This window comes from Pollachius pollachius, assembly GCF_949987615.1.
Source record: "Pollachius pollachius genome assembly, chromosome: 3".
NCBI classification, from domain to species: Eukaryota; Metazoa; Chordata; class Actinopteri; order Gadiformes; family Gadidae; genus Pollachius; species Pollachius pollachius.
In genome coordinates, this window is record NC_136936.1 from 6,353,805 (window position 1) to 6,371,743 (window position 17,939).

At 51.6% G+C, this 17,939-nt stretch overlaps 1 protein-coding gene across 1 annotated transcript in view; it reads right to left on the reverse strand.

Annotated features, from left to right (window-relative positions):
- robo2 (roundabout, axon guidance receptor, homolog 2) overlaps positions 1-17,939 on the reverse strand; it is a 165,883-nt gene that overhangs the window by 145,400 nt on the left and 2,544 nt on the right. The window contains exon 2 of the mRNA XM_079732933.1: positions 5,777-6,103. Coding sequence (XP_079589059.1) covers positions 5,777-6,103 — 327 coding nt within the window. The remainder of the gene's footprint in view (positions 1-5,776; positions 6,104-17,939) is intronic.

A 17,939-nucleotide genomic window follows, 5' to 3' on the forward strand; every position in this document is an offset into this window, starting at 1 on the left:
GAGGAATACAGATGAAGACGGGGAAAGGTGCGAGAGAGAGAGAGCAAGAGAGAGAGAGAGAGAGAGAGAGAGAGAGAGAGAGAAAGAGCGTCAATGTGAGAATGGGCAAGGGGAAGAGCAAGCAAGGAAGAAAGAGATGAAGACACAGCGAGAACCAGCGAGAGAGGCAGAGGGAGAGGGCGAGAGAAAGCGAGAGAGAGAGAGAGAGAGAGAGAAGGAGAGAGAGCGAGCCATGATTCTAGCACTAGCAGAAGGTCAGAGCGCTGGTTGGAGACTGCTGCACATTCTATGATTTATCTCCTGGCGATTGGCCCTTTTCCCTGTTATCCTTCCATTCCTGCATGCTTCTCTGCGCCCAGGCGGGAAACCAACCCAGGTGGCTTCTGGGGTGGAGGATTTGGACAGATAGAGGGAATCTGCTCATTTACCCAGGGTATCTGTCAACGGTGATACATGCGATAAGGAGGGGAGTAATCTGAATGTGACCGAGTGTGTGTGTGTGTGTGTGTGCGTTCACGGGTTGGGTGGAGGATGCATACATGCATGCATGCGTGCAAGTGTTTGTAAAACCGAGGCTGATAGTAGCCTGGCGAGACCAAGGACAGGGAAACTCACAGAGCTCTCTCTCCCTCTAGCTCTCTCTCCCCCCCCCCCATCTCTCTCCCTCTCTCTCCCCCCTCTCTCTCTCTTTTCAGAGGGAGTTATACAGTATCTGACACCTCCGTCTGTTCCCACCTCCCTCGCTTATCGCTCGACATTCCTGCCGTCCCTGTGCATATTTTCCTTCGGATGAAGCCTCCCCCTCCCGCCCAGACACCTCCGCCCGTGGCTCCGTCCGTGGCTCCGTCCGTGCCGATAACAATCACCTGCAGCGGGCCTAACACCCACCCACCCACCAGCCCGGCCACCGTAATCCACGCGTAACCTTTAGCGCCTGCGGCCTGCACACACGCCGCCCTGTGGCATGATAACACGTGAGAGGGAGCGGGGGGGCACACAGATCATGTTCCCAACATCCGGACGGGATCGTGGCGTTGAGAGTTGTTGTTGTCTGCGTCGGATTTAACATGCAGAATTGAACACGTGATTTTGTCGACGGCCATATAAGGCTGTGTTAATTCCAGGACCACTGATGCTAGGCTCAACCTGCAGACGCGTTTGAGTATACCTGTGTGTACACTGTGTGTGTGTGTGTGGTGGCAGACAGTGCAGTGTGGAGACCCTGGTGTTGAGCCAAAGCTTGTCTTTTGAAGCCACAATCTCAGCTGTGAAATAAGGAGCCTGGACGAGGTTGTGAATGGCCACACACACACACAGACACACACACACACCACCGTCTGTCCGGACCCATCATGCGCCTCCTCTTCACGCCGGACACACTGGGAACAGCCTGGCGCCTCCGCGCCCCCGCCCCCCTCCACTCACACCTCTCCCGGCTCTATTTTCCCGCTAATTACCTTGTTGTACGAGCAGCAAATGCTACCTAACGATTCGCTTAATTGCAGAAGTGGTACATTAGACGATATCAAAGGACCTTTTTAAAAAGTCATCCCATCCCGTTCTGAGCGGCATTTAGAACCGACCCGACACATCTGTTTACCCGGACGCGCCATTTGCATTTTTTAAAAGGTTACACATCGAACGCGGCGGCAGGCGAGGGATACAGTTGCATGCGCACGCACACACACACAAGGGCAGACAAATGCAAACGCACACACACACACACACAATCATGTACACGTAAAAACATACAAACATACGCACGCACAGACAAATAAACATGCGCGCGCACACACACACAAATGCAGACAAACGCACACATGCACGCGCACGCACACACACACTCACAGAGGCCCGCACACCCGCCCGCCCGCACATCATAAGGCCTGAGTCACATCAGACGCTCAAAACAAAATGGTTTCCACGCGCCACGCTGCACACACGCCACGTTTCTGGGTCACTCCGAGGCCAGCTACTCGCTCTCTGTCCACCTGAAAACATTGGGGATAATTAACATTTTCCTCGTGGAACCGTCGCCCCCGGGGTGCGTCCTGTCACGCTTACACACATGCGCACGTGCGCATCGCCGGCGCAGCAGACAAATCCATTCGGAGACGGGGGCTGAGGTTTTGCTATTCTACTGACACGCACTTCTTCTATGATTTATGAAGCTACTCATTGACCCAGTTTATGTTGAGGGGGGTATGCGAGGAGGGATGGGGGGGGGGGGGTATCTGCTTGTATCTGCTGCACATCCATCCAGCGGGAGCCGGCTGGGAATCGGTACAGGTGCGAGAGGAGGGAAGGAATTAAGATGCGGAGGAAGGCCCCGTTGCTCCTGTCACCCAGTGGGGAAACACGGGTAAATACGTCCTGTTCGTCCATCCCGGGAGTATTTATGAAACCGGCATCCTCAGCTGCAAAGAGATCTAGTCTGCACCCAGAAAGACACGGCTGGGAGGAGGACCTACACGCGCACACGTTGCTCCCCGCCTCTCCTTGTGCGCTCAGAACGGGGGCAGTGTATTCATTTATGAACGGCGTGTATAACATTCACCGGACGACAATCGAAACAAGAAAAACGAGTGAGACACGGCTGAGAGACTCTTCAATACGGCGGGTCTTGGGTCCAATCTGCCGCTTATTAATAATGCAGAAGCAGGTTTTTCCCGAGGTCTCTCCCCATCATGGCCCCGGCTCTCTCTCTCTGTCTCCCCCTCTCCTCCCAGTCTGGGGGGGAGAAAGCGTTGAGTGTTGCGGGGGGCTCAGCGGTGGGGTTCCGCTCGGACGAACACACAGAACTGCAATTCAATTACCTCACCCGGGGTCTCGGCTCCACCGGCCCCCACGTGGGGGGGGGGGATAAAGGTGGGATCGATACATAGGAGGAGATGGAGGAGGAAGAGGAGGAGGAGGAGGAGGAGGATGATAGGGTGGAGAAAGAGAGTGGGAGCTGGAGGATGAGGAGGATGAGAGGAGGGGAGGAGGGGGAGGATGATGATGAAGGGCTGGAGAAATAAAGCAGGAGGTGGAGAAGCAGGAGGAGGGGGGCCGGCCATTCATAAACACGCAGCCCGTTCTAACATTGGATTTAAAATGTAAATGCCGCTAAGAGTTTCTTGCCTTGCACGATTAGCTCTGGATTTACAATCACTGGGCGGATGTCAGGCCCTGATAAAGCTAATCACTAGCGTAAACCCCAACTCCCCCTCACACACACACACACACACACACACACACACACACACGGATGAAACACAACCACACCTCCTCCACCTGCCCCCTTTGCTCCTAGCAGAGCTGGCTTACAGAGGGGGGGCTTTACCCTGAAGCCCCCGTCTCCGCCCCACCACGGCCGGTAATGCCGTCATATCAGTGTGCTCTTAGCTCTCTCCCTTCCTTATCCCTCCAACGGCCGGCCTCCCGACCTCCGACCCCTGACCCCCAGGCACATTGCACCGAGACAATGTGTGAGGTAGACAGGGAGAGGTAGACATGAAATTATAGAGAGAGAGGGTGGAAAGACAAAAAATAGTGAGAAGAGGGATGAAAAATATATATATTTAGGAGGCTTCATCAATTTTTCATGACTGTTCATTTGGAGTTGGGGAGGCCTTTTACACCAATCGATAGATCAAGCTGCTGTCCTGCGGTCAGCACCTGGGGAGGGACCGAGGCCCAGAGGGATGGGGGTAGCCCCCCCCCCCCCCCTCTCCTATACCCACAGTCCATTTCCTTAAATCACACACACAATCACACACAGACACACACACACACAGACACTCAGCCAGCCACCCCCATCCACCACTACTACCAATCATAATAATCACCTTTGAAAAAAAGATTGTATTTCAGCTCACATGACACATGCTGCTGTAACGTGGCAGACGTCACACAATAATACGTAGATTGGCTACGTAACGTCTGCCACAAGCAAGGTTGATTATATTTCTAAAGCTAGAAGTAATTCAGTATAGCAATCCACCGAGTACAAAACGATATAAACACCACATTATGTTATTGAACTACACATTTCCGATTTGTGTGAACCTTGCACTTCCAACAACACAGAACAACATCATACAGAACACAATACAGAGTGAATACATCGAAACATCACTTTCTCTGACATTCATATAGCAGTGAAAGTCAACGCCGTCGTTAGTGGTAATTGTTGATAGGTATGACAAGGGAACAATAGAGGACCTAGAATATAACCTTGGGGGATTCCAGAAACAGACAGAAACACTCCCCTTCCTGTATACCAGATTTTGCTGGTATTCATGTGCCACGTAGAAGGCCTTAGGACAGTGTTAAGGACCGTACGGCTTCGAGGCTGATGTAACGTATTGGTTTGTTGACTGTTTTCCCTCATTAAATGTGCATTTCATTGTTCACCGTTGTACTCTTTTTGAGACGGTGGGGGAGGGGAATCGGTGAGAAGTCCCTTTTAGCTAAAGTGCATGAGAAACATTAATTATTGATCGGCTGATGGAGTGAAGTAAATAGAAGGCTTTTTGTTAAGCACCTGGCACAGTCGGAACTACGAAGGGCCAAATCCAATATACTCTCCTTTAATGACATCAGATCTAGTCAACTCCATTCATTTCCCATGCCTTGTAGTAACAACAGAGCACAGGGGCCAAAAAAAAGAAAAATCGATCGCGGCGGTAGTGAAACAACAACCGACTCTTGTTAAATACTGGCCCCCAAAACAGAGCTTTTGTTAGGGGTACTTATCCCGGTACAACAGAGGGGCACGGTCGCCGTCTTTAAATAGCCTGAAAAAAGGGGCGGGGTCTGGAGGCCCCTGGGATCCTCTTCATGGGAAGCCGAGCCTAAGCCCGCTAGGGGGGCTCATCTTCAAAGGTAACCTGATCCACGGGTCAGGTCCTGCCCACCAGTGTCCCCTCTACAAAGTCTGGCCGGCCCGTGTCAAATAGCCATCAGGACTTTCATCTGTGGCTTTCCCTCTACTCTCCCTTCCCCGGCTCCCACCTGGGCAAGACTCAGGTCTGCAGGGCCATCGTCGTACATGGGTCCAGTCTGCCACCAGCCATGTCCACTTCTCTAAGCCGGCCACTTCAAACTATAACCGGTTACCTGAACTGAATGTCCCCACGGCGATGCTGACCTCAAATGTGGCTGAAGCTCAGCAACATTTATTTATTTTCTGTAGCAGCACAGTGAGAGGACATCAGAGCGGACAGCCAAATGGAGATCTAATCCAGTCCCTTTTTAAATGACACTTACAGGATATTAAATGCTGTGTTTTGACCGATTCCGCCAATGCCTAGTCTAATAGTAGGCCGGATACAAAAATATCCACTCTCAAGAGCAGTGAATTACAGGAGCCTTCAATTAATTGTGGATTTATTCTCTGCGCTTTCCCCCCGTCCACAAACAAGATGCAATTTCCTGTTTTGAACGACCATTTAAATGACTTTCCATACTAATTGCATTATTACACTGGGTCACTGGAGAGCTCCGAGGCTTTTAGCCCGGGTTTTACACTGCGTTTAACACAGCCTTCATATTCAGTGGCAGGCGACAGAACCACAGCGCTCTCATTCTGGACAGAGATAACACCGTCCACAGATAAAGACAGACACAGACAGACGGACCGACCGACGGAGAAATAGAAAAGACACACAGACATAAAAGTAGATAGAGTGCAAAAGGAAGCACAAACAGATGGAAACAACTGAGAGTCAGACAGAAAGACGGAAAAGACGGAAAAGACGAAAGGCGAACACATGAATAAAAAGGGACTCACATGCTACTTCCAGCGAGGCGTTGCGGCTGACGGCCTCCCCCAGGTAGTTGCGGGCCACGCAGACGTAGGCGCCCTCGTCTGGCTTGCTTCTCCGGCCGTGCACGATGCGCAGGAAGAAGAGCGAGCCGCTGGGCAGCAGCATGCGGTGGGACCGCGGGTCGTCTTTGTCCGTCTCCACCCGCTCCCCGTCCTTGTACCACTCCACCGTGGGGGTGGGCCGCCCCTCCGCCTTGCAGTTGAGGGTGGCGGGCTCCCCCTTGGACACGATCAGGTCGGAGGGGTGCTCCACGATGCGGGGCGCGGAGTCCTCCTGGCGCAGACGGGATCCTGGGGAAGGACGAGGAAAACAAAAAGAAGGACTCGTCAAAAACAGGTTTTATTGAATGTGTGCTTGTTAAACATGTGTATCGCTGAAACAATGGCGTCCAGGCAGGGAAGGGAAGAGAAGGTTTGGGGTCGGGGACAGGGACGTGGGATAATAACTACACCATGATAGTTGGGGTCGGGCTGTTTGTTTGCCTTTGGGCTACCGACCATGTAAAATGAGGCCATAGGCTAAGACCCTAAACCACCGGTTCAACCCCAGTCAAAGAGCTGCCATCTGCTGCCACCGGCTCTACACTCCAAGGCCTCCTGGGTAATTGGACCCAAGGGGGCACACTAGTGAACGGGAGAGGGGAGACGGATAACACAGACCAACAGTACCCGAGCACACAAACGGCAAATCAACACCACAGACACACCACTCACTCATTTCCCTCATGTACGGCTTTGGCTTTTGAGTTCTACAATAAGGCCGCAGCCCCAAACAAACGACTCCAGCGGCTCCACTGTGGGGGTGCGTAGTACGGCGCGACATGCGATGTGAATCCTGGATGCTGGGGAGCGGGCTGTGGCCAGATACTAATCCCCAGGAGTTGCGACGGCAGGGGCCCCCTTCTTTCTTGTGGAGCCCGCAGTGGGTGATCGCAGAGTCTGGCTGCTATGATAATGTCGGCCCCCAGTCAGGGAGCTGTGTTTGTCTGTGACTAGGTCTTAACCCCGGAGATAAGGGACCCCTCACACGCATTTACATCTCTATGGCCGCAGAGACCAGGGCCGTGCACCACAAGGGTTTTACCAGAAAACTGTCAGACAACGGCACAAGGGCTAAGAGAGGTAGAAAAGATAGGGAGAAAATACACTTTGCACCAAGATAATTTTTTTCTATAGTTTCTGGTATCCATGTCAACCGTGTATATATTACACTTTAAAATTTTGAAGCAGGGAGTTGTTATTCAATTGTATTGAATTTAGAGCTGGTAAAGGTGCTTCAATATAGGATTCTCTACTCCAGACCTCATTAAGCAATGTATTATATATGCCTTAAATGCCTGATATATAGTAAAACAAAATACCACGCTAAATAACAACAGATTATCAAAATGTGTGCGCCAGTATCACGACCACAAAATATCAGGGAAAGACGATAAAGAAATCAGCCTGATGTCAAACGGTCAAGCTGCCACCTCAAAGCACACCTCATGCCTGGTGCCTTTGCCAGGCCCCAGCAGAAGAGGTCCCAGCTCTTTGTTTAGCTAGCTGTGCACCAGTTTCCCTGCCGCTCATACTTCATCCCCTGGGGAGCGAGGACGACCAGCATGCCCCCTGTCTCTCCTCCCACCAGGCAAGAAGGACAGCAAGATACCCCCACCATCAGCACAAAATGCCCTGGCTATCGGTGAGTACCGTGCGCACACAGTGTCTTTGCGGGGGTTGACCGGCCCCTGATCAGACAGGGGCATATTGACCTCTGAACAGAAGGTGGTCTGTTCTCTCCTCTTCCTAATTTGCCCTAATTCCCTCCATTTCCCTGTCATTGATTAGTGATCAGCCCCGGTGTCTTGCTCTAAGTGGGGCCACAAACAGCAGGGGGGGGGGGGGGGGGGGGGCTGGTGGTAGTAGCAGGGGCCACATGCAGTACATAACCCAGTGATCTAATCTGGGAGGCTCTGTCTGCTGCTCTATGGATCCGCTATTGGTCCCTGGAACTCAGGAAATCCATGCCGTGTGCATTTTCTCCGTTACATGTCCGCCTTCAGGCAGATATCCCTGGTGCGTCTTACCCCAGATGCACTCTGGGTAACCCGATCCCCCAGTATTGAATGCTTTTTGCTAGCAAGCGGGGGGGAAGTAGGTCATGTTTGTAATAAGGCGGTAAATGGCTAAATGAATGGAGCTGGAATTAACATGGTGACATTGATAAATGGTGAGAGGGAGAGATAAAACACTGAATTGGACACCCCAGTCTTTTTCCTCAAACTGAGTGTCAAATGTGCAATTTATTTTTATCTCATCGGAGCATCTGCTTCACCCATAATCCGGCGGGCCCCGCTGTGGGCTCCCGACCTCAGACGAGCGAGGCGTTCCGCGCCGCACTAAACTGCGGCGACTGCATTTTGATTCCTATCAGTCTAATTTCTTTTAATCCAATTTCGTACCCCAATCTACTGCCTTCTAATCACTTAAACCTTGGGTCTCCCATCTGTCCGCAACTCTGGGTGGAGAAATCCACACAGCAGATGCCTTCGGCAATTGCCCTTCCACTGCCAGGGAAAGCAGAGTGTGGAAGCCAGGCCACACTGACTTGGCTGGGCAGGAGTCTTTACCTGGGTGGAGTTTGGACATGTGGAGTGAAGGGAGATCTATAGCAGCACTTCCCACAAACAAAACATCAATCTCCATTCTGCGATAAGCACCTGGGATGGGCTGCCAGTTGGTATGAATAACATCTTGACTTCCACACAACTTTCACAGGTGCACAAAATTTTTTTTTTTGCATCTATGCTATGTGTGTGTGTGTGTGTGTACAAATGTGTGTAGATCCGTGCACTAAAGTACGTGCACCTCCCGAATCTCGGGTCCAGCCTAAGTGCTTGTTAGTCCTCATTTCATGCTAAGCGCTCCTCATCACAGATGGTGCAAGGTAAAAAAAACAAAAAAGGATAAAAAAAAGAAGGACTAATGACTGGCCTGCGCCCGGGGCCTGCATCGCAGCCCAGCTCCTCCTCGCAAAAAAACGAGAGAAAGTCAATTTTCCAACTTCCTATCGGGGAGGCTATTCTCACTCCCCCTCTTTTTTCCCGGGAAAATGTGCTTTCTGTTGCTCTCTTAATGCGATCATCGGCGCTGTGCAATCAAGTGCTCCCTGAGCCGAGGCCAGTCCACTCAACCGGGTCTCAGGGCGGCGCGCTCTCCAATCAAACCGCTGTGTTTCACCCCGTCTGCAATAACACCACCATTACTTTTCCACCACTGCCGCCGCCGCCGCCACCGCAGCAACGTAACCATGAGCTCCCGGAGGAGGGGGGAGGATGAGGGGAAGGGGGGGGCGGTTGTATAAGGGTGAGAAGGCAGAGGCGCAAACAAACAAGGTGTCAGCAGCAGCGGTAGCAGCAGAGGAGAGCGGTGATGAAATCAGAAAGGGCTTACTGGACCGGAGTCCTCTTTGTCCCTCTACTTACACTGAACTCACTGAAATTGGTTGTTGCCCGGCGTGTAGTGTCACGGGGCCGAGCCAATACACTCTCGGCCTGCGCTTCCTGGATGTGTGACCTCTTTACGGGATGTATATTTGTGTTTATGTTGTTGTTTTTTTATGTGTGATTTACCCCAGATTGCGTCTGTGTTTGTGTTATGTCGCTACAAATGTGACCTTAAAAAACACCAAAAGGTCTATGGTTTGTATCTTGCGTGGCATTTTCACTCACACCACAGCGAGAGAGACATTATGCAGTCCGACCGGGCAAACCCCCCCCCCGTAACCTTTTTTGACTTGGCTAGCAATTAGCATTTAGCTTTTGCTATCTCAGCCAGTGCATCTGCAATCAGCCCGATCCCACACTGGTGGCCACACAAGCAGCAGGGCTTGTTCTATTAACTTTATCATGTATGTATTCACGTGTCCGACAGAAGGTCAGGCCTTTGATGATCTTTTTGTAATTATTTTTGTAAGCTCCCCGGAGAAATCCTGGCCCACCACCCGAATCAATACACACACGAGTCCAAGGCAGAGCATAAAAAGAAAGAGCTCCCTAAAGAGTTATTAGTTATTCTGCCAACAGACAGTGTTTGTGTGTGTGTGTGTGTGTGTGTGTTGTTGTGTGTGGTGTGAGTGTACTGATCTTCCAACGCCAGTGCTTGAAGCTCAATAAATCATTAAATAGAGGAAAGAAACAAAAAATGAAACACTAAAATAATAACCTCCAGCCTTAGACTCAATGATAGGATCTAGAAAAGCTGGACGTTGCGTGTTCACGTGTTTATACGTGTAGCGTTGGCTGGAACTTAGTAGAAGCCGAGCCAATGCAAAATGATTTAAAAAACAGAAAATCCAGTCGAATTAATTATTCATTGGACCTCTGTTGTCCAATCGTTTGCCTCTCTATCTCCCGCTCTCTTTAACTGTGTACGTCCACACACACACACACACACACACACACACACACACACACACACACACACCATCCTGTTAAGCCCCCATTCCGCAGGGAGGGGGACAGAGTTGTATCCATCATGTCATCAGACGGGAAATTGGAGAGTGGGGGTAAAAAGGGGAGGGGGGAGGAGTAGTATGTTGGCGGGGGTGTGGGGAGAAGCGGTGGCCTTGGGGACGGATGTAACCGGCCGGTCAACCCCTCTCACGCTGCCCTGCCGGGACCCCCGCGCGCCAACCGCTCCACACCCAGAATTCATCATCTTTACGGCGGGGCTGTCAGCGGCCTGGCCGCCCCCCCTGCTCCCCGCGCCGTCACCCTACACTACCTGCTGCCTGCCCCCTGTGGATCCCGAGCGGGGCCCATGGATGTAGCCGGGGACACGTGGGCTACAAGCGGGACCGGGCGGCGCGTGAACGCACGCAGGGACACGCCTGCAACCGCTGCGTTTAGTTTGGTGGAAGACATGATATAAACCAAATGGATGGAATTAATGTGAGACAATACGTCTTAGTGGCACTTAATATAACTGGAAGCTCTGTAAGCTTTAGATGTAAAGGCTTCCTGTTTGAATCTGGCTTCTTTTTTTTTTTCAAGCACTAAATCCGCCAAGAGTGCATATCTCAGCCACATCTTCTTCTAAAAATACAAGGAAGAGGGAGAGCTTTCTAGCGATGTCACATACTGGTCTGTGTTCCACTTACACAGTGAGATATCTCTCTCTCTCTCTCTCTCTCTCTCTCTCCCTCTCTCTCTCTCTCTCTCTCTCTCTCTCTCTCTCTCTGGCTCTCTCTCGCTCTCTCTCTTTCTCCTTCTCTCTCTCTCTCTCTCTCTGTCTCTCTCCGTACCTCTCTCTCTCTCTCTCTCTGTCTCTCTCCGTACCTCCCTCTCTCTCTCTCTCTCTCTCTGTCTCTCTCCCTCCCTACCTCCCTCTCTATGATAAACACAAAGAGCAAACACAACCAACTCCACTGCATAGGTAATTCTAGGAGCGTCCCCCTCTCTCCTCCCTCTGCAGTCACGCTTGCTTCCAACAATTATCAGATAGAATTCCAGTTGCAGGGAGAGTATTTTGGGACGTGTGTGTGTGTGTGTGTGTGTGTGTGTGTTGGTGTGCGGGGGGGAAGGGGGGAGAGTGGCTTCTTGACTTTCTATCTGTGTGTTTGTCCTCTCCGCCTTCATGCAGTCAGTGCGTATAAATAGATAACGCCGGGAAACTGAATATCTGATCCTGCCACAAAAAAGAAAAATGGCTGATTCACATACGTGCATTACAAGCAGCCTCCTCCCCCTCCTTCCTTCCTCCCAGCCCTCATCTTCCTCTTTCCTTAGATATTCTTTTTCATCTCCCTCTCTCTCTCATCTTGGCAATAATTTGCGTCAATTCACATCAACGGCGAGTGAATCTTTCTCCGTTCCAAGAGATAGCTTCAGCCAGAGAGCAGAGAGACAGATAGAGATAGAGAGAGAGAGAGAGAGAGAGAGAGAGACAGATAGAGATAGAGAGAGAGAGCGAGAGAGAGAGAGAGAGAGAAAGAGAGACAGAAATACAGATAGGGAGAGAGAGAAAAAAGATTTGTTTTACTGGAAACAAATGAATGTCAAACAGGTAGAAGAGGAGCGGAGGACATTTTGGTTGTTCTTTTCCCAGCGGGGGCTGCGTTGAGGTGTGTGGAAGAGGAAGCCCACACTGAGTGCTCTCTCTGTCTACAGGCGGCCTCCCTGAAAGGACCCGTGGAGCCAAGGCTGGTTCTCCGTAGGGGCTGTCAGGCCTCTTGACGGGAGAGAAGGGGCACAGTGAACTGTGTGATGCAGATTAAATGATTTCCAATTCCGGGGCCCGGTCATGCATGTCGCCTGGGCGCACCACCTATGTGTTTTTCGTTTTTCTCCCCTGCTGTATCTCATCCCCCTGTGAAGACACCGTGGAAGGCAGACGGCTTAGCTTCCTGCCTGTCTGCCTTTTACAGAACACTGTGGAGCCAACACAGTGGACGGGCCATGCGTCCACACGTTTGCCTTGATGCGATGATGATGATGATGATGATGTGTACGACTGGTGCATTTGTTTAGGTTTTGCGTTTGCGTGGGGCGCGTTGGTGTGTGGGTGCTAGCTCGCAATGCATAGGTACGCACGCATGAAAGCGTGTGTCGCCGTGCAGGTGTGTGCTCAGAGTTCCAGGTGCATGTAGGTCTGGGGTTCTACAAAATAATAAAACACACACTCACTTTGCAGAGGCCTAGCATTGAAGCACTTCTGCCAGAAACAGAGAGCGAGAGAGAGAGAGAGAGAGAGAGCGAGAGAGAGAGAGAGAGAGAGAGAGAGAGAGAGAGAGAGAGAGAGCGAGAGAGAGGTGGATGTGCCGTGCCATGCAATGAATGGGCCGATTGATTCTCCCTCAAGCATTGTAATCTCCTCAGTCCACCTGCATTGCTTAGCTGCCCCTGCAAATTGAATAGTGAGGTATAAATAACTGCTTCATCGCTTCAGAAATTAGGGCGAAAGGGCAGAGAGAGGTGGGAGGGAGGGAGGCTGGGTGGAGGGGGTTCTAAGGGAGGCCGGGGGGGAAGGTGGGGGTCAGGCAGGGCGTGAGTGTCGGGGTGCCTATGATACACATTGTGGAGAGATGAGTGGGTAAGTGGGCGGGGGGGTGATGAAACCAGGAGTGCAGTGCATACATTGCCATCTCTGAACCCCACCTCCGGGTGTCAAGAAGGGCAGTTCGAACAGACCCTGCTAACACCGCTAGCCCCAGCTAGCCTCATAGACTGGCATGTCAACTCATTATGATAAGAGCCATACTAGCCATGCACCCTCAACAGGCTAGATTAGGCTAATCAAATGGCCCTCCTGTGGTAGTTTAACAAGAGCGCATGTGCACACGTGTGTGTGTGTGTGTGTGTGTGTGTGTGTGTGTGTGTGTGTGTGTGTGTGTGTGTGTGTGTGTGTGTGTGTGTGTGTGTGTGTGAGTGTGAATTCCCCCAGATGAGATTTATGAAATGTCTATTCCTCGGGACACTTCATCTCCCCTGGCTTAGGGGTAGAGGGTGAGAGCAGCAAATAAGTGGATAAAGAACTCATTCCATTTAGCCAGAGCCACGTTTTCAGGCCCAACGGAAAAGCAATGGGATTTGATGGTCATTAACGATGGTCACGCACACACACACACACACACACACACACACACACACACACACACACACAGAAGCCTAGAGCCACCACTTCTAAATGTCATAACTCTAATGCTAGCTGTGCATTACAGAGGGCAGGGGAAGGGGAGAATACCTGAATGACTTATGGCCCCAAGCAGCTCTACTACATTACCATGATCCAGGAAGGGAGGGAGCAGAGGGTTCGAACATTCGTGGGGGGGGGGGGGGGGGGGGGTTAAGATTACGGTGGTATTTTTGGTATAAACCCCTCAGATTTTAGTGTGACAAGTGGGTCACATCCTACGCTCTGTGTCCCGACTTACCCCTCTCCCCCGACAGCGGAATAAGGAAAAACACTCACTTGGAGCCTGTTCCACAAATCCACGCGCCCAGCAGAGCCGGCGCAACCGGCTTACCGGGCCCCGGTTACAATCCAGGGCAGCGGTATCAAGAAAAAGAGGCAAATACTACCACGCCGTTTTTTGGAAGTGCCCCACTGGTTGTGTGATGTAGTCGAAGCGTGGGCTTGAGGGGGGGGGGGGGGGGGGGGGGGGAGATCGAGACGTCACGCTTGAGCGAACCATCGACCCGTCTGGAGATGGATTTGGCGGAATGGGACATTTATTCACTGGCTCCTGCCGATCCCCGCTGCATTACCGCCACGGCCGGCCCTGGCCGCCGCAACGTGACTGATGGGTGCCGCCGACGCCGGCCGTCCCGTCTCTCTCTCGGCCCCACGCTCTCTCGCACACGAGACGGACGCGCTCCTGCATTTCCATCAGCCGCGGCCCTGACCTCATCCTTTAAGAAAACCCCCCGGCGAGACGCTCCGGGTGAGGGCGAGGGCGCGAGGGGAGACACGGGGACACCGCGAAGAGCGACGGGAACTAAGATCGACGCCGTATCTGGTCCTCAAAATCACAAGCACGGGGAAGTGTGAAGAGAGAGGGGGGAGAGAGAGTGAGAGGAAGCCAGAGAGACGGACAGACAGAGAGTGAAAGAGAGAGAGAGAGAGAGAGAGAGAGAGAGAGAGAGAGACAGAGACAGAGTGACAGACAGAGAGATAGAGAGAGCAAAACAGAGAGAGAGAGAGAGCGAGAGAGAGAGAGAGAGAGAGAGAGAGAGAGAGAGAGTGAGTGGGGGAAATTTATCAGTCTTTAATTAGCTATAAACGCTGTGTTAATTTATGCACGCCGTACCTCGCACAGGAGCCCGTCAGTCGTGGCTCGATATGTATTCAATGCAGGTTGTTAGTTACATAATGAATGCTTGCGTAAGCACTAATCTCATTCGATAGCGCACGTGTGTTTTGGTGGGGCTATGCTATGTTTGTGTCACCAATCTCGCATGTGTCACATGCATGTAGTATATCGGCAATAAAAGACTCAACATACACTGCCAGTGTATGCTAGTGTGTGTGTGTGTGTAAGCATGTGTGTGTGTGTGTGTAAGCGTGTTTGTGTGTGTAAGCATGTGTGTGTGTGTGTGTGTGTGTGTTTGTGTGTGTGTGGGTGTGTGTAATTTATGCACACGGTGGCTGTGTGTTTGCATGCGTTTGCATGTGAATCCATTAAGACGTCCAGCTGTCCTTCAACCTGGACGCCTAGCCCTGCTACGGGGAGATTGTTGGTTAGCAGCCAACCACAACAGAATGGTAAAGGCAGAAAGGAACCAACCGCCCATGTATTGGTGCATGCTACATCAAAAGAAAGGCACGTCGGAAAACAAATCTTCTAAAACATTTGCATCAGAATACAGTGAAATGTGCCGGGTTTAAACCCCATTGCTTTGGAAGCTACAAAACGAATCCATCTTCTTACTACTGTCGTCCAAATCAAACAATGAATGTTCCCTTTGACCAGCAGGGGGTCTATTCCACAACATCCACTCGTGTTATCGTCCTAAGAGCTTGTGTTGTATCTGCGTTCCCTCAATAGCCCACTCTCTGTCCGTTAAACATGTGTTTGGGAAAACACTGAAGCAAAGAGGAAAAACGGGAATTAAGTGTGTGAGTGTGGGTGTGAGAATTGCATCTCGGTGGTGCGGAGACAGGTGTCTGTGTGTCTGTGCACGCTTGCGCATGTGTGTGTGAGAGAGAGAAAGACCGCTTGTCTTTGTGTGTGTGTGACAGTGTGTGTGTGTGATATATAGGTGCAGGTGTGTGAGGCAGCTGAGGGCATAAGCCTCCTTCTGCACCTCACAGACAGGTTGCTTCATAAATCCCATCAGTCCACTGCCATCCCTCCACCTCCATCCCCACCGCCCCGCTGTGGGCTGTCACAGGTGTGCTGCTCCTGCCTCCATTGTACCCTGTTTGTATTCCGCCCTCATGGACGTTACAGGCAGGATGCACAGCCCGGAGAAACTGACTGGAGGGCAGGCTGGTGTGGGAAAGAGGTGAGGGTGGGAGATACAAAGAAAGAAAGAAAGAGACTGGGAAAGAGTGCAATCTAAAATGAAAAGGGAACCAGACAGAAAAAATAAATAAAAAGAGAAAGAGAAAATGACTGAATGTGAGATGAGCTAAAGAAAAACAAATTAAGAATGAAAGAGGGAAGACTTGAAACCAAAAAGAGGGGCAAATCGACGATCTAAGACCTATCTTTCAACACTGCCTTGAACTTGACATTAAATCTCTACCTATTCCTCCAGAAAATCTCTTCTGCTTTGAAACCTTTTGTTTCTTTAAGCAAAAGGCACCCGGGCATTGAATCTCCATCCCCTGTGTAAATGTCAGGGGTATGCATGGTTGCGGCCTAGCAAAACGGCTAGGATGAGCTATAATCTCTCCGATTACACACACACACACACACACACACACACACACACACACAGTTTGACATTTCCTCGGCCACCTCAGCAGTTAAGACAATCTCAAGGCATTAGCTTAGCACAACTCCTGGGAAGCTAAGATGGCCGCATGTGTCGGAATTTCCTCGGTTGCTGTCGAGCGGTGGTTAGAAGTGGCAAAAGCCTATGACTCAACCACCAAACGCTGTGTTTATTTAGTCACTTTTTTGATATTTGTTACACTGGCGGAGAGTGAAGTCTGCTGGCGTGCACTCAATACTCGCGCACACACACACGCACACACACTCACACAGACACAGACACACACACACACACACACACACACACACACAACCAGCCTCAGAATACACGCTTCCACTTGTCCTATCGCTCCAACACCAGTCCCTTCACCTCCTCCTCTCCGTCTCCCTATCCGCCCCCGCCTCGCCCACCAACGTCCCCTGCCATTGGCTCTTGATGATCCTAATCAGAGAGTAATGCCCCAGCCCCCTCGCCTCCCTCCCCCCACCCAGGATGGGTGCAGCATCACCACGGTGACAGGGCTTGACTGCAGGGAGGTTGGGACGTCAAGAAGAGGAAGAGAGAATGAGGCTGAGGAAGAAGGGCTTCCTGCACATCCGGGATGATGGCTCGTCATTACCGCCATCCAGCAAATGAACCGCAATTACAGGAGCAAGGCTGGCCTAAACGCTGCCAGCTCAAGCAGAACAATCACATTTGGGTGGCGGCGGTGGTGGTGGTGGTGGAGTGAGTCGGGTATGAGACCCAGTGATGGCTCTTACACACCATGACTACTCTGCTCTCCATCGCCAAATGTATTTCTTTAATCTGGGATCACTTTCAATTAAGAGACGCAGTGGCGTAGACCCCCAGTCATCATGGGTTAGCGCTAGCGTTGATAGCATGCAGGGGGGGGGGCACCTCCGTTACAGACTTCCCCCCCCCCCCCCCCCCCCCCCCTTAACAGCCCCGGGTTCTTCCTCTAGAAGAGAGTCTCTGATCGGCTGATCGTTTCGGATTTTGGGTCGGCGTTCTCGGCTCCCAGGCGTTTCGCTAACAAACACAATTACCGAAGCTCCCTTGACTCAGCAGCAGAGGCCCACAGCCCTGACAGATAAGGGACACAGGGATATCTAGGCTACCACAGCCAGGTGCCTCCTCCCTCCCTCCCTCCCTCCCTCCCTCCCTCCCTTTGTGTCCTCTCCGGCTGGCCCGCGCCAGGCCATCTTTCACCAGCTCCCAGGGGGGAGGCAGCCTGCCTGGCTGCATGAATGCAATGTCACCGCCGGCCAGACCCCTGGATCCCTCGCAAGAATGCAGGGGTCCTCAGAATAGCACCAGGGGGCCAAGGGTGCGTGTCCTACTGTTCCCTGTTGGCGGTATTCGATTCCTGGGACAACAGCCCGTACCATACCTGGACGGAGACAGCTGCTTGACAATAGGTTCCTTCAACCAAGAGGATTCTTCTGAACTCTTTTTTTCATTAAAATGCTCTCGTTCCATCCTCCGGCGCTACCTATTTCCATTCTTTACCATCAATCACTCGCTTTTATTTGCTTTGCTCGACCCCCTGCCTTGCCCTCTATCATCCTTTTGGCAAGTCTCTCTCTCTCTCTCTCCCTCTCTCTCTCTCTAAGCGACACCATTCACACGGCCGCTCTTTGTTTTCCGCTGGTGCCCGGCGGTGAATACAAACTCTAGACCCTTCTTGGGGGGGTTTTGTC